Raw genomic sequence first — 17334 nt, 5'->3', positions numbered from 1 at the left:
GAGGGTAAAGAGAGGGTTAAGTGGTGATGGAAAGAGACATGACTTAGGGTGGTGAACACACAATATTATAGAAATATACCCCTGAAATCTATATACTTTTATTAACCCCAATAATTACAATTAAAAATACAGTATATGATGAATGGGGTAAATGATTATTCTGTGCTGCTAAAAATGATTTAAACAAGGTAAAAAAAGTATATTTCTAACTTATGCAGAATAAAAGGGCTTCAGTGCGGTGGGACCATGAGATACACTGCAGGAAGAACTTGCCTACCCTGCTCCTTAGATTTCCTGTAATTTTGGAAACTACTGAAATTAAGGTATTGAAATTGAATTAAATTGTCTATATTTAAAGAGGGCATAGTTTATGCAGTTGAAACCCCCACCCTTTTTTTTAGTGAGGAAGTCATCCCAACGACAAAGGGTCTTTAGTGGAGGGCAGAGCAGCAATATTTCCTATTCTTTTCTCTCTCTTGACTTCCAGTCGAATTACTGCGAACAGTGTAAGAAACATTATTTCTTGGTAATGGCGATTCAGGAAACTGGAGAACAGGGAAAAATGATTAAAGCGATAGGCCAGTTTGCAAGGGAGCCGTCTGGAGTCCCGTAATTGCCAGTGAACTAGAAACGTTGGAAATTTTTATAGATACCGACACCAACAGGGGAGCCAGGCGCCAGTGCAAGTTCAGCCACGGGATGGAGGCAGGAGCAGCCAGATCCTTCGGCTGCCACCGCCGAAGACCCCCATCCCCTGCAACTGTCTGTCTAAAATGTTCATAACACTCGGTACCCGCCCTGAAACACCCTCCCCCACAACCCTGACAACCCTGCGGGTGAGACAGGCTGCGTTCACTTACTGAGCTGTCCCCCGCCCGACGTCATGCTCGGCTCCCGACCTCCTGCGCCTCCAACGCCGACTGCTCCAGGGATCCCCGGCATCCCCATCCCCGGGGGGGTCCCACTCTGCCTCTCGAAGTTGCCCGGATTGGAGAAGTAGTCGCGCAGCCGAGGCAGCTCGCGGCCGCTCTCCAACAGCTCGGTGTGCAGCTCCAGGGCGGTCAGCAAGTATTGATCGCGCAACAGCTGAGCCGCGATCGCATCAATTGACAACCGGGCCGGGTTCTCCCCACTGCCCCCCAGTCCCACCACAGCCGCCACCTCCCCAGGGAGCCCTGGCCGTGCACTGCTCCCTAAGGCCACGGGATCCTGGGGCGATAGCGAGTCCGCAGAGCCAGGATCTAGGTCGCCCCTGGAACCCAGCCGAAGTCCTGCTCGCCGCTCCTCGGTCGTCGCTACCTCGTCCTCGTCATCGTCAGTATCACTGAGGAATGGATTCACGCCGCCGCCACCACCACTGCCACTACCTCCAGGCACCATCGCCGCCATCTTATCCTGTCAGGCGAGTGGGCACCTCCCTGACCGGCTCTGACAGGCCGCAACCTGAATTTCCCCTCAGCCTCAGCGGGCACTGCACACCACCACGGCCCGGGCCTGGCCACGTCCCGCCTCCCCACGCGGAAACCAGGCGTAGGCCCGGAGGCAGGTCGGGACGCAGCAGCACCGGCTGCCTCAGCGGCCGCTGCACCAGCAGCCCAGCTCTGCAGGCGTCTTCCTGGTCTCTAATCTCGCGAGAAATGGAGAGTTGTTTTTTTTTTTTTTCTGCCCCGCCCCCTCTCCCCGCCCCGTCCTGCGCGCGCCCCGCCCCAGCCTCCTCAGTCCACTGCAAGGACTAGCAAAGCCGCTCTTGACTCAAAGGCAAAACCCCGCCCACACTCCTGTTTGATTGGCTAGGGGACTAGGAGGGGGCGGGATTACGGAGAACTGGTCCTAGAATTATCGCGAGAGCAGTTGCTGGCCAGGTAGGTTTCGGGGGCGTTCCGCGGTTGAGATGCGGTTGTGACGGTGCCCGGTTCTTTTGGCTGTCCCGGCTGTCTTTTCAGGGGGCAGAGGAGAACTCTGCCAAAGCGTTGGGTCCTGCCTTCGCGCTGAGGAGGCTTCATTCCTGGATCGGGCTTGACCGGGATAAGCCCCAGGTAAAATCCGGGGACCAGTGCACAGACCAGTGCGATGGCACCGAAACTGGGCCCACGCCCGCGGACTCGCTGCTGCTTTAGCGCTTCTTCTTTCTAGTTTGCCGCTAAGTGGTGGCGTTTACCCTGCACGTGTAGCAGGTCCCCAGGACAGTGGTTAGAATTTGGCTCCTTTTCTCTTCCTTCCCTTCCCAGCCACGTGCCTGCCCGCCCTGGAGGCCTGGCAGCGGCGCCGGCTGGGCCTGGAGTTAGTGCTGTAAACCCGCAGGTGGGGCGGGGCGTGGGAGGCGCCGAAAGTAAACGGAAGATGGGTTTGCTAGGATCTGTGAATATTCTCCTAGCTTTGACTTGGAGAACAAGCTGTGAGGGGCTCAATAAACACTTAGGACTTAATACATATTTTGCACCACCAGGGGACCCTTCAAAATATCACATGCAGTCCCATCAGGTAGAGAGAAAAGTAAATTTAAGCCTAGGAACGTTCATTGACCTGATCAACACCACTCATAAATATTCACAGGCACTAAAATCAGTTCTCTTAACGTCCACATCCATTCTCCATGTTTTCCTTCAATATATTGTCACAGGAAATATTTATAATTCGAACATTAGGGGTTAATCTATAAAAAATATTTCACATTCTTAGTACTAACATTCCATTCTCCCACTATGCCTTGCAACTTGCCCATTTAGGCTGCAATTCAGGTATTGACAGTGAAACAGTTATTTTAAAACTTAGATGCTTTAGACAGCTTTGATTTTATCAAATGTTAGCACATGAAGGAACTATACTAAATTTGTAAGTTCAAAGTTTATCTTTTATGTCATTCCTTGATTACAGTTCGAGGTGGTAAAGGAGATGTTCGTATTAGAGTGCTGTTCCTAAGAGCTTCTATTTTCTTCACACATAACTTGCTACTTTTGCAGGTTTAAGATTTTCTTTCTTTCTGTACAGCTTCTTTTAAGGACCAAAGTAAATAGGTAGCAGTAATTATGTTATCAGGTAAGTTACATATTATACCCAAGCAGTAAAGTATCTCCTTTAGCTCTGTGGAACAATTAAAATAGAGCATTCTTATGTAACTTTAGGCCAGGTTATTGGTTTACATGTAAAGGTATGCCAACTGTTAAGTGTAGGCTTTAATTTCAGTTTACCCAGGCTCAGTAAACTAAAATTTTCATTTGAATGAAGCTTTGAGTTTTTTGTTTTGTTTTTGCCAGAAGTTTTTTGGACATTGTTAGTACTAAGAATGTGAAATATTTTTTATAGAATATTAACTCTGAATGTTTGAATATTAGGAGTTAAATATTTTCTGTGACATATATTGAAGAAAAACATGGAAAGAAATCTCATGTTAGGAAAATAGTATTAAAAATAACTAATGCTGTGTCCTGTTACATATTTTTCGTGGCCAAAAGGATTGCTGATCCTTATTTTAATTGAATTTGCCAGAGAGATTGGAAATGGAACCAATTTCTGGAATGGAGGAATGGGAGGGATTAGGAATGGCATGGGAAGGACATGATTAGAAATGGATAGTTTTAAAACTTAAAAAAAAATTTTTTAGTAGTTATTCACTTATTTTGAGAGGTTTCTAAATGATTGAACGATGACAAAGTTTTCTTTTTCAGTAAATCTGAATAAAATGTGATTCTGTTTGAAGAGAAATAACAAATTGCTTAATATACATGTGTTGGGAAATAATAAAATAAGTAGTATGTGAAGGATGATATTTTGGAATCACTGCAATTTTATGTATAGTAAATGACTTAAGCATAAATGTGTGTGTTTTTAAAATATCCTGGATCTTCACAGTTTTTGTGCTCTGGAGGAATAAAAGGAGAAGCAAGGCAGCCTCTAGTGGCAATAGTGCATACTACATGTACCTTTGAAATGATAATCCTGAATAATTTATTCAGTAACTATTTGAGTCCTTGCTAAGTGCCTAGGACTGTGATGAGTGCCCTGTCTTGCTGTGATGAAATTATGGTTAAGTAATAGAGACAGACAGTAATCCAAATAGTCAAAGACTTAGCTATGTGATGATAAACTGAAGCAAAGATTTTGGTTTCTGATTTGGACTGCACAGTCACAGAGGAAGTGATACTTGAAAATACAATGGGGTGAAAGGATGGAGGGTAGGTTGGAAGTTCATTCTGTGGAGAGGAATTGTACCCATGAAGGTCTTTACAGCAGTAGGAAGCACCAGGTATGTAAAGAAATAAAAGAAGGCCAGTGTGTCAAGGTGTCATAAAGCAAGGGGAAGGGGGAAGTGCTATGGGACAAGGCTAGAAAGAGAGGCAGAGGCCAGTCCAGGTATGACCTTGTTAGTCATAAAAAGGATTTGAGTCTTTTTTTAAAAATATGTGTGTGTGTTTGTTTTTTATTGATTTCAGAGAGGAAGGGAGAGAGAAACAGAAACATCAATGCTGAGAGAGTCATTGATCGGCTGCCTCCTGCACGCCCCCGACTGGGGATCGAGCCTGAAATCCGGGCATGTACCCTGACTGGAAATCCGACCACAATCTTTTGGTTCATGGGTGGACACTCAACCACCGAGCCACACTGGCCAGGCAAGGATTTCAGTCTAGATCTGGATGGGGCAGAGGGACTGAAGGGTTTTATATAAGGGACGAGATGTCCAGATTTGCATCTTGAAAAAAGGAAAACAAAAAAAATAATACATGGCTACACAGTAGAATAATAGGGTATAAAGAATGACTCCTAGTTCTCTGATTTGCATACATGGGTGGAAGGTGGTGCCATCGCCTGAGACTGTGAATACTAGGGAGTGAGGAGGGTTCCTACCTAAACAAGGCTCACGTCCGGGTGGGGAGTGGAGTGGGCGGGGGGGGGGTTATATCATGATTTTGATTGTAAATGTACTCAGTTTGCATTTAACATTCAAGTGGATGTGTCGGGGTTGGAGTTATGTATATGGATTTGGAGCTATAATTTGTTGAGACTTTTGCATATAGGTGATAACTGAAGCCAATATGATGAAAAATGCCTAAACAGAAAGTGTAGAGTAAGGAGAGAAGGGGGCCTACAACCAAGTTTTGAGTAACCCGAAAATTCACTGACCAGAAAGCACATTCTACACTGGTCAGAGATGTAGGAGGAAAACTGAAAAAGTAATGTTCAAAAGAGCCAAGAAATGAGAGCTATTTTTAAAACAAGGCATGATTAGCGAAGACAAATGGAATGGATGAGCCATGAAAGATGACTGAAAAATAGCCATTGGATTTTGCAGTATTGGCTACCTTAGTGAAAGCTTTCTCTCTGATGTAATGGAAACAAAGGCTCAATTTAAGTTGTTTGATAATTAGGTGGTCCGGTAAAAAGAGATTGTATTCAGTATTTTCTAGAAGTTAGGTGGTATTAGGGAGAAAAGGGCAATTAATGCCTTAAAAAAAGTTTTTTTTACTAAGCCTTATATTTATGAGATGTATCCTTGTCATAGATGTGGCCTAATTCATTTTCAATGATGCGTAGTATTTCATTATGATTGTTGATGTAAGAACATACAAACCTATGGAGAATTTTTATAAAAATTTATTTGAGCCAAACAGAGGATAACCTAGAAGCAAGATCTCAATTGACTAGGAAAAATGCTGGCTTGCAACACACTCCCACAGGCAGTTTGATCTTGGCAGTTAATGTCATACTGTCTTAAAAGTATTACTTAAATGTTTCATTTCACATTGTGTAGTTTTCCCTCACTAAATATTTGTAAGTTCATCAGATCATCAGATCTGTGACTGTCTTTTCTTGGTGTTCTCCGTAATACCCCTGCACACAATTATGCACATAATATGTGCACAGAACATTTTTATTGATCAAATGAATGTGACCTCCTGCTTTCTTGTTTTGGTGTTCAGGGAACTAAAACAGTGTTCCCTTAGTGAGTGCAAATTTTCTGAAGCATAGATGAAATTTAACTACCTTTTCCACCTATAATTTAGCTAACTGGACAAAAATGCATGTTGTCTGCACAACTTGGTGATAGTCAAGAAGCTAGAAGTCTCCTGAGCTAATAAGCAAATGTTGAAAAAATCCACACACAGTTAGATGATGTTAAAATTCTGAAAATATCAATGGATGTCATATAGGCAGCCAAGAGCACTATGAGTTATATTTTCTATTTTATACAGGATTTGATTAGACCAAACCCTAACTCATTTTAGGGCTCATTTAGTTATTTCTTTGTTTTTTGATCCTGTATTAGTTTTTATGAGCTTAATATACATTTAACTTTATTATAAATAGTTTATTGGAGTATAAGTGCTTATTATACTTGAACATTTACTTTTTGTTTGAGTGTATTTTATCATGTATTTTATTTCAGTACCATTTCATTGTTAAAAAATGTTTATTGTTACTACCAAAAATGAAGTTGTAAGTTATGTAATATTTTAAAATATTTGTTCTGTCTACATGTAGTCATCAAGATATGTGGAAATATATAATTGCATTAAGGTTTACCCAAATTTAATTTCATTCCCTCTTTCAGCTTTTCTTGCAGATTATTAGTTACACTGGATATGCTGCTCTTCTTTATTGTGGGATTGCTCGTACATTTTGTGTTCTTCGCCTCCATCTTTGACATTTATTTTACGTCTCCTTTGGTTCATGGGATGGCTCCTCAGTTTACACCATTGCCTCCTCCAGCAAGAAGACTAGTGCTCATTGTTGCTGATGGCCTGCGGGCAGATGCACTTTATGAATTAGATGAAAAGGGGAATTCTAGAGCACCATTTATTAGGTAAGCATGTCAGCTGGAGCAAAGACATCTCTGGAAAAAGGATGATCTGAACTGATCAAAGTGTTTTTAAACAGAGGTATCCAAATTTCTTTGTGCCTTCCTCTTTCTGTTTAAGTTCAGTTCTCATTATATAACTTAAGAAGTTAAAAATATAGTCAATAGTATTGTAATAACATGTATGGTGCCGGGTGGGTACTAGGCTTATCAGGTAGACCACTTTGTAAATTACATAAATGTCTATCCACTATGCTTTACACCTGAAGCTAATGTAATATCAAATGTCAACTGTAGTTGAATAATTTAAAAAAGAATAAAAATTTGTGAAAAGATATGACACTTCATCCCTAAACACTTCAGCATGTATGTATTAAGAACAAGGACTTTCTCCTATATAACCGCAGTACCATCATCACACCTAATAAAATTGAACATTGATAGAACATTAGTGTATATATCATTTACTATGTTAAAAACCCATTTCAATACTTTGTGGCTTAAAACAACAGGGGTGTATTTTGTCTCTTGATTCTATGCAGTGGTTGGGTGGTTCTTTGTCCAGCTGGGCTCACTTATGCTACTGAATCCACTGGTGGGAGGGCTAGGACTGGGCTCAGCTGGGACTAGAATTTCTTTCCTTCTTAAATTTTGACTCACTTTTTTGGTTTTGACTCCTTTTGTAAAAGTCTTATTTTACCATAGTCTTTTTTAAAAAAAAATATGTTTTATTGATTTCAGAGAGAGGAAGGGAGAGGGAGAGAGAGAGAGATAGAAACATTAATGACGAGAGAGTCAATGATCGGCTGCCTCCTGCACGCCCCCTGCTGGGGATCGAGCCCGAAACCCAGGCATGTGCCCTGACCGGGAACCGAACCTTGGTGTCCTGGATCATAGGTGATTCTCCACCACTGAGCCACGCCAGCCAGGCATCCATACTCTTAACAGAGCATTTAATTATAGTCTGTGTTAACTATTCATCTGTAATATGTTTTAGGAATGTCATAATGCACGAAGGCAGCTGGGGGATATCTCATACACGTGTGCCAACTGAATCTCGGCCGGGCCATGTAGCCCTGATAGCTGGGTTTTATGAAGATGTTAGTGCAGTCGTCAAAGGTATTGTCTAGACAATTTCATTATGTGAAAAATTTGTTATGTAAATATTGCATCTTTGGCACTGAATCATGACACAAGGTGAAGGATGTTTTGAGATACTTTTTAATATATATTTATATTTTTATTGATTTCAGGGAGAGGGAGAGAGAGAGAGAAACATCAGTGATGAGAGAGTCATTAATCGGCTCCCTCCTTCCTGCATGCCCCCTGCTGGGGATCGAGCCCACAACCAGGGCATGTGCCCTGACTGGGAATCGAACCTCTATTGCCAGGATCCTAGGTCGATGCTCAACTGCTCAGCCACGCTAGCCAGGCTATTTCGAGATACTTTTCACAACTATTTAGCACGCCTTACATAAACTCACACCAGTATTGATTCTAGAACGAAGCTTTAGTCTTATATCATCCTGTGCTATTAAAACAATGTGATTGGGTGGATCTATGGTTTTCCTAAATGTTAACTCTCAAAAGTTCAAAATAATTCTGAATTTTAATAAGTAAATTATCCGTTGTAAACTTTAAGAAATTTGTGTCATGATACATGTAACAAAATCTGTTATTACTTTTGCATTTGTTATGTGATTAATCCTCATTGTTATTATTTGAAGAAGACTTCTTTAGGGGTAATACTAATACCTCACTGTGTATATATTATTGTCATTATTTGCTTTTTTTCTCAATTACCTGAAGGATGGAAGGAAAATCCTGTAGAATTTGATTCTGTTATCAATGAAAGCAAGTACACATGGGGCTGGGGAAGCCCAGATATCATGACTATGTTTGCCAAAGGTAAGAGTCACTGATTATATTTTCTCAGAGAGTAAACAGGTTAATAAATTGACATGGTAATTTTTTATATACTAACAGTATTTTATTGATTTTGAGATACATGTTTTAACGTATTTAACATTTCTGAAATAGGAATGTGTGTTGCAAGGGACAGACACGTCAATTTGATTTTTTCTTCTTAGTTGTACTTGAAATATTGGCACATTATATAGTTGTTAGTGTCTTGAATTCAGTGAAATGATATATGGCTCTAACATTCAACAGCTTTATAATCTTGGGCAAGTTAGATAACTTCTCTGAACTTCAGTTTGAATTTTTGTAAATATAATAATTTTATGTCATAAGTTTGTTTTTAGGATTAAATTAGGTAATTCCTGTATAACATTTAGCAAAGTGCTTATCATATAACTCCTCATGATGATGATATTGATGTCTGGTTCATTTCACATTGATGAGTTATTAAGAAGTTGGTAAAAAAATTAAAAAAAAGAAATTGGTAGATAGTCACATAAAGATTTAAACATTAAAATTATGTTTATGATTCCTATTTTCATATATTCAAGATCTTGCCATTTGGATTTGTTGTATTTGTTTCTGTGTGTCAATCTGCAAGTATTAGAACATCTTTTGATCATAAAATTTATATTACTTTCTAAAATCACTTTGTATTTCAATTTTATGTCATTAAGTGCCTTTTAGTGGGAGCAGAATGATTGGTCATTTCACTTAATGAAAAGTTTTTGTAACATTATACTTAGCCATGGTATTATAATAGTTGGGAATATTGAAGATTATTATGTCTTGAAAGCAAAATACATATTCAGAATTTTTGTATGATATTCATAGAACATTATTATGTAGGCAGGCCAAAAAACCTCAAACTACTTGCCATTATACTCACTTCTTTGGACTGCAGTTTAGCTTTTGGGGGTACTAGTGGCTTATTTAACTTACCTTCCTGCTTCTGGTTACAGTTGATAGGATAGGGCCAAGTGCCTGAATCCAATACAGTCCAGTGGGAATGTTCCATTTCTTATGGTAACCAACACACCCACTCAGATCTTTATTTAGGATGTGGGAATTAGAATGGCTGAGCAGTGGAATAACTAGCGTCAATAGAGCTAAACTAGTATTGTAAGAGATTGTCTTCCTTATGATCTGTAAGGGCCTATCTAACTCAGAAACTCACTAAGTTGATTGGATTCTTGATAACATATTGCAAATGTATAAAATTAATATATTTGTTTACCACGTCAAACTGGCAATAAGTAATATCTATTCCCTTATATTAAGAAATATACTCATAGTCTTTGATTAAGAGAAGTGACTATTTGAATTTTCTTCTTGCTTTAGGAAGTTTTGTAAATTAAATGACATCATCTATTTTAGATTATAACATCCCAACACACACCAAAAAAAGAGAATAGTTTAATCCTTAAAGGGAGACAAACTTTGGTGTTTATTTTTTTGTAGTAGCATTATCACTTTGGCAAGTTAACTTACATGTAGCGTATCTGTAAAATTAGAATATATTATTGTGAGAACAAAATGCAACAGAATGTGTTAAAGTACAAAGCATGGTCCATAGTACATAAAATAAATGTTAATTATTCCTCCTGTTTTCCTCTTTCCCATCATAATCCAAAATGCTTTGTGAAAAACTCTGTCTACTCACAAAAATTGTTAAATGACTATTTAATATTTCTAACAGTTTAAAAGATTGTTGTTTAAGTTTTTCCCCCCAATTTCCTTTTCAGGTGCTACAGGAAACCATGTTTTTACATATAGTTATGATGCTGACGATGAGGATTTTGGTGCCCAGGATGTAACCAAACTGGATACATGGGTCTTTGATAATATTAAGGTACATGCTATTGAGTGGTTAGTGTACAGCACACATATTTCTACCTAAACTACTAGAAACTGATTTGTCAGTGAATGCATCTTATTTTCTACTTGTGTGAACGTTAAAGTTATATATTACAGCACACTATTTTTAAAAGACTGAATTCTAAGAAATTATACATCCTACAATAACTAGTTAATAGTTTAAAAAATAATTTTGGAAAGATAACTTTTTAAACTATGTGTTTCTGACAGTAAAATGAGCCCTAGATTGGAGTTTAGTTAATCTGTATTTTATTCCTGGTCTCCTGAATCATCCTAAGTGTAAACCTTAACCAGTCTCTTACAGTGTGGCACCTTGGGGGATGTGTGGAAGCCCTTTGAAAAATACTGTTTAACTGTAATGCAATTATAACAACATAAAGTAGATGGTTGTGTGTTTTTTAAAAAACATTGTACTTTAAAGAAAAATTAGAAAAGTAAAAACAAATTAGCAAATTAATCATAGTAAAATATTTATGTGTTTCTGAGTGTTTTTGACTATTTGATAGTGACTGTTATCACAGTTTCACTAGGAATCCAATTAAAATTCATAAAAATTGTGGGAAAATCTCAATTGTGACTATTGGCTCTCTCCTTTCTATCAATACATTGTTTCCCATCTTCAAATTATAACTTATAATTCATCTGTTGTAAGAAGTTTTCATTGATTGGCCCCTAATGATTCTTCTTTTTATCAGAGATGTGTGACATTGTCGATTTCTTCGTAATATAAAGTCATTTTTGTTCATTTGTTTGTAAATATACTCGTCAGTGTGTGTTTGTCTTTGTCTTTGTATGTACTTAGCAGGAATGAAGTGCTCAGTACATTCTTTGATAATCCCTGTTTCTTTTATTAGGATCTTTGTTCCTTGAAATTTTCTTTATTCATGTAACACAGACTTTTGTCAACAGGGAAAACGTCCAAGTTAAATAAAATTTCTTTAAGAAAATAATTAGTGAATTCCTTTGCTAATCATCACTTCTTAATATGATCTAGTTATTTATGTTAGCCTCTGCTTAAATACTAGCACAACTCAGTGAATTTGATTTCTTGTGGATGAGCATACATAGCTGGTGGCTGGCCTGGTTTTATGCCTTTTTCCCTTTTTTATTTCAGCATTGCTAGTATTTGTAATATGATAGTAAAGAGAAAAAAGTCTTGCCTGTGACTTCATAAGATATAGTAAAGACACTTATCTATTAATCAAGTAACAACAAATATATGAAATCAACAGGTATAAACAGTGTGAAGGAAAAATACAGGGACTAAGAATATGTTTTAGAAAACTTAGATCTAGACCGGACAGTTATGGGAAGAATTTTGAGATGATCTCTGAAGAAATATGGAAGACAAAGGGAAAGGATGGATCAGGATTGCTCATAGAGCAGCTGATTTCAGGCCAGCAGCATTCTGTGAAACTTGGGCCCTGAAGGAAGAGCCAGCACGGACTTGAGGAACTCTGAAGCAAGGGGAGGTTAGAATGGCGGGACTGCTGCCTGGGAACGAGGGTTGACATCAAGCTGGAGACAGAGTCAAGGGTCTTACCTGGACTTTGTGCCCTGGCCAGACTCATGCTTAATTCAAGCCAGTTTACAAATCCATGCAAATTTCTACTCCCTTTTTTTAAAAAATTGTGGTAAAATCCACAGAACCGAAAATTTGCCACCCTAGCCATTTTTAAGTGTACAGGTTCAGTAGTGTTAAGTATATTCATGTTGTGTAGCCAGCCTCCAAAACTTTTTCATCTTGCAGAACTGAAACTCTATAACCATTCAGCAACTCTTCATTTTCCCCCTCTCCCCAGCCCCTGGCAACCACCATTCTACTTTCTGTTCCTGAATATTTGATTGCTTCAGTAAGCACATAGAAACGAATCATACAGTGTTTGTCTTTTTGTGACTGGCTATTTCACTTGGTGTAATATCCTTAAAGCTCATCTGTGTTGAATCTCTTTGCTTTTTAAAACTCAGTTTATGCATCATCTCCTCTGTTAAGTTTCCCATGGCTTCCCTTTGCTTCACCCCACTTCCCGTTCCACTTAGATGACCCCTTTCTGTGTTCCCTTAAAGCCACTAGTACTGTTTTATTTTGGGTTCATGTCAAAATATTTCTTCAATATATATTTTTTCAATTTTTATTCACTGATTTGGAAGAGAGAAAGAGAGAGGGAGAGAGAGAGAGTCGATTTGTTGTTCCACTTATTTATGCATTCATTGGTTGCTTCTTGTATGTGCCCTAACCAGGGATTGAACCCTCAACCTTGGTGTATCAGGATGATTTTCTAACCAACTGAGCTACCAGGCCAGGTTCTGTGATCTCAATATTATGAAATCTTTGTGAAATCAAATCTCCTTTCTGTAACCTTTTTTGGCCACAGAAAATAGCTCACTCCCTATTTGAACATAGATGTCTCATATAACAACAAGAACCTTGTGGTGGTAGGCCTGAGGACAAATTTAAACAAAATAACATAATTTTATAGTTATGTATACATTTAATTAAATGTTTTCATCATAATTATTTTATAAATACAATAAATCACCTAAAAATTTTTAACTGATTTGTTACCTATAGGAATTCCTTCGTGCTGCCAGAAACAACCAATCTTTATTTTCTAAACTAAATGATGAGAAAATAGTTTTGTTCTTACATCTGTTAGGAATAGATACAAACGGACATGCTCACCGATCAACATCGAGGTAATTTTAATTAATTTCTTGTTTTTGTGGGAAACAACCATTCTGTTTCAACTTTTAAAGTATATTTTTTTGTGATTATCACAACAAAACTTATATTTTAAATAACTCTAAAGTATAATAAGTTCCCTATTATATGAGCTATGGATTGATATAGAAGCTAAAATCACATGCGCTGTGGCCAGACTGCACATTAATTTAAGTAAAATGCATCCTGTGTTCTTCATGTATTGAGGCAGAGAAAAAATTATATATTTTAGAAATTCAGTAAATCTTGAAATCAAAGCATTTTTATGGTGTTAATATTTATATCACAAAAAGATGTAATTAGCTATTCCTTACATATTCCATTTAATCAACATTATATCTAGCAAATAATTGTATAAAGTGTTTTATACTATATTTCAGTAGCACTCTTTACAAGGAATAACAAATATTTTTTTCACTTTTGCAGGTTGTAAGAAATTGGAAGAATCCATGTTAGACTTTTATGCTTTATTTTGAATTTAGGTTAGATTAGTCTAACTGTAAAGCCTATTGGTTAGCTGCCCGTAAAGAATACCTCGTGTTCCCCTTCTTTCACATGATGCACTGTTTTAACTGATAGCAAACCAGCCTGTCCAACCAGTGTTGCCATCCTAGCCATTTTTAAGTGTATAGGCTTGGAAAGCTTAAATGTAGTTTGTTAAAAGCATATCTGGTATGATATGATATGATATGATATGATATGATATGATATGATATGATATGATATGATATGATATGATATGATATGATATGATATGATATTATATCATGGGATGAAAAATTCTATACTTGAAGCAAGGACAATATCGTTTGCATTATGAGAGACATGAAAGGCATCGTTATTGCATTTGAGACTTAAAAAGCATTCATTAAAATGTATTTGCTAATCACTACCCTCCTCAAATCATTTCTGAAAACTATTTCATATTCTTTTGCTTCTTTAAACAAAGAACATTATTTTTAATAATCTGAAGAGGTCTGATTTTAAAATGTTAAAGATGAGATCTAAAAGTATTTCAGGAATTACTAACTTTGAATGTCGTGAGTTCATGTTGAATAAATTTTATTTTTCCAAGTTAATGTAATTTAATTTGTTATTTTTTTCTTTTTAAACAGGGAATATAAGGACAATATTAAACTAGTTGATGAGGGAATTAAAGAACTTGTGTCCCTGATTAAAGAGTTTTATGGAAATGATGAGAAAACAGTATTTCTCTTTACCTCTGACCATGGAATGACTGACTGGGGTTAGTCTATCTTTAGGCAACGTGTACTTTATCCTTAAAGTAGTGGTAAATGGAGCTTGCCGATACAAGGTTGGGTATCACATGTCTCAGTGTATGCAAAATGTCTAGCACATAATTGTATGCTTAAAATGTTAGTGTAAAAAATTCTCAGCTTAAGAGTCTTCTAGCTAGAGAAAGAATATATTTTCAAAACGAGAAATCAGAGAAAAGTCAGGAGGAGAAAAAAAGTACCAGTATTTATCTACGTAGGGTTCACTGTACATGATGGGAAAGGGCGCGGGGTTAAGGTGGTGCTACCAGGGGACCTTTGGCTACTCAAAATGCACCGTTGATCCCGTCCTCCGGTGAGATTCCCAAGGCAAACACTGTGTGCACAGAGAACAAAAAGAGGCAAAGATGAGGTTCGGGTCCCCAAATCACAGTTTGGAATTCTCATGAGCTGGCTCCACTTTGCGAACGGCTTTTGGCTGAATCAGCCAGAGTGGCCCAGAAGAGAAACATCTAGAGACTTTGCTGTTCTCTAGAACAGCTCTGGCCTCGGCTGCGTGCTCCAGACTTGGCTGGTTAACTCCCCAGAGGCACTTGCCCCATTCTTTCTGCCTTTGGAGCCACTCTAGTGGCATCTCCTCCAAGTCTTACTTTTTTTCTTCTTTCAACCAGAGTCACTCAACAGACGTTCTGCCTTTTTATGTTTCTTCGTTTGTTTACGCCTGTTTGTTGTTGATGCTCTGACTTGCTTTGGGAATATTTTAAAACTAATTATACAGTTAGTTGCAAGCACTTGGGAGTGTGGTGGCTAGAATTCACTATAGGTGGATTAACTTTAAGCATTTAAAAAATGAATATTTAGGTATAAGTCAGGTTGTATATACTTGTCTTATTACTCTTGTCCTCTTTGTAGGTTCCCATGGGGCTGGTCATCCTTCAGAGACCTTTACTCCTTTTATCGCGTGGGGAGCTGGAATCAAATATCCCCAAAAAGTACCAGCTCAGAAGTTTGATGATGGGCTTTTGAAAGGTATAAACATTTATCTTTATTGTTTTTATAAATATAACATTTTTAAATAAAACCAATGTTTAATTTAAAAAAATCATTTTCAAGTTATAGTTTCCCTTTTTATATTGTGCCTCTATTTCTCCATATTGCTTTTGTATAGTTCATATTATTAGGTCTATAATATTCAGCTTGAAATATATACTCTTAGTCATTTGCCTTATGAAAGTTTAAGTTATACTATTGCTTTTTTCCCCCCACGTGCCTTATTTTTACTGGGCTATAGATTAAACCCTGAGTCATTTCTTATTTGCAAAGACTGCCAATCAGATAAATCACAGGTGTCATAATTGATGTTTCACAACTGGACAGATTTTGCCCGGTATCTAGTACTTTTGCCCAAGCCTCCCTTGCTTCTCAATTCATGAAGAAAAGGAATTCCTTTTTCCTGGAGCTCTGCTTATTTTGTAAGGTAAGGTGTTTTTTCCTGAGTTCCAAAGTTTTTATTAATTGGACAAAGCAAATTCCTTTCAAATGCCTTACTCTGGATTACAGTCATCCCTCGGTTTTTGAAAGTGATCCATTCTGGAAGACCATTCAGGTTCTGAAACGTTCGAAAACCGAGGGGTCCACAGCCCACAGCCAGGCCTCAGGACCTTGCCCTCAGCGGACGCCGCGGGGCATGTTCGACTCCCGAGGCGTGTTCGATAACCGAAGCGTTTCCTTCCGGGACCGGGCATTCGTAACCCGAAATGTTCGGCAACGGAGACGTTCCAAACCGAGGTAACACTGTAGTTGCATTGGACTCATCCAAAGCTGTATTTTGTTAAAAATACAGATTTTTTTTAAAATATAGATTTCCAGACCTTGTGACTTGATATTTTGATTCCATGAGTCTGGGTGGCCTAGAAATTTTGTTTTTAGAGCCTTCTCCAGGAATTCAGACTCAAGCTGTGTCCAGGTATTTTTACTATAGAAGACTCTTTTTGGTTTGTATATTAAATTTCCTTAGATGCTTTCTTTCTTTTTTTGAATTTATTTTTTTATTGAGATATAATTCTCATACCATGAAATTCACACTTTAAAATTGTACAATTTATTCTTTTGATTATATTAACAAGATTGTGCAATCACCTGTACTATCTAATTGCAAAATATTTCATACCCCCCCTAAGAAAAACCATTAGCAGTCACTCCTTATCCCATCCTCTCTCCATCATCTGGCAACCATTAATTTACTTTGTGTGTCTGTGGATTTGCCTGGATATTTCATATAAATGGAATCATTCACTATATGGTCTTTTGCCTCTGGCTTCTTCCACATGGCATAATGTTTTCAAGGTTCACCTATGTTGTAGCATGTATCAGTAGTTTAATTCTTGTAGCTGAATAATGTTCCATTGCTGTATATACTATATTTTACTTAGACAGTCATTTTTTGAACATTTGGGTTGTTTTCACATTTTTTACTTTTATGATAATGCTGCCATGAAGATTAGTGTGAAAGTTTTTGTGTGGACATATGTTTTAATTTCTCTTGGCTGGATACATAGAAGTGGAATAAATGGGTCATGAAACTCTGTTTAATTTTCCCAGAATGCTGAACTGTCTTATAATGCATTTGCATCGTTTTATATTCCTGTGCTCTGTGGTAATTGGATTACATTGGGCCTAAATAGAACCTAGGTTAAATAGTATGTAGTTAGGAGATAGAACTGTATTTTGGCATTTGGTTTCTCAGTGAATTAATGTTTTAGAATCACGTGATTTCAAGAATCATA

General features: G+C 37.9%; 2 protein-coding genes across 9 annotated transcripts in view; one reads left to right on the top strand and one right to left on the bottom strand.

Annotated features, from left to right (window-relative positions):
• Positions 1-1404, bottom strand: part of RELCH (RAB11 binding and LisH domain, coiled-coil and HEAT repeat containing) — an 89870-nt gene extending 88466 nt beyond the window's left edge. For all 3 annotated transcript variants that reach the window (XM_016223520.2, XM_016223522.2, XM_016223521.2), the window contains exon 1: positions 861-1404. In XM_016223520.2, coding sequence (XP_016079006.2) covers positions 861-1389 — 529 coding nt within the window. In that variant the 5' untranslated portion in view covers positions 1390-1404. The remainder of the gene's footprint in view (positions 1-860) is intronic.
• Positions 1405-1888: 484 nt separating this feature from the next.
• Positions 1889-17334, top strand: part of PIGN (phosphatidylinositol glycan anchor biosynthesis class N) — a 70938-nt gene continuing 55492 nt past the window's right edge. For 3 of the 6 annotated variants that reach the window (XR_001604021.2, XR_001604022.2, XR_001604020.2), the window contains exons 1-8: positions 1891-2036; positions 6548-6799; positions 7791-7912; positions 8603-8701; positions 10459-10565; positions 13164-13288; positions 14429-14559; positions 15461-15577. Coding sequence is in view for 3 of the 6 variants with exons in the window: in XM_016223524.2 (XP_016079010.1) it covers positions 6579-6799; positions 7791-7912; positions 8603-8701; positions 10459-10565; positions 13164-13288; positions 14429-14559; positions 15461-15577 (922 nt within the window). In the remaining 3 variants the exon portion in view is untranslated. Of the gene's footprint in view, positions 2037-6547; positions 6800-7790; positions 7913-8602; positions 8702-10458; positions 10566-13163; positions 13289-14428; positions 14560-15460; positions 15578-17334 lie in introns of those variants that run through there. The other 3 variants (XM_016223524.2, XM_016223523.2, XM_087819141.1) reach the window with 2 other exon arrangements.

This window comes from Miniopterus natalensis, chromosome 7 (genome assembly GCF_054644295.1).
Source record: "Miniopterus natalensis isolate mMinNat1 chromosome 7, mMinNat1.hap1, whole genome shotgun sequence".
Taxonomy (NCBI): domain Eukaryota; kingdom Metazoa; phylum Chordata; class Mammalia; order Chiroptera; family Miniopteridae; genus Miniopterus; species Miniopterus natalensis.
This window is presented reverse-complemented; position numbering and strand designations above follow the sequence as displayed.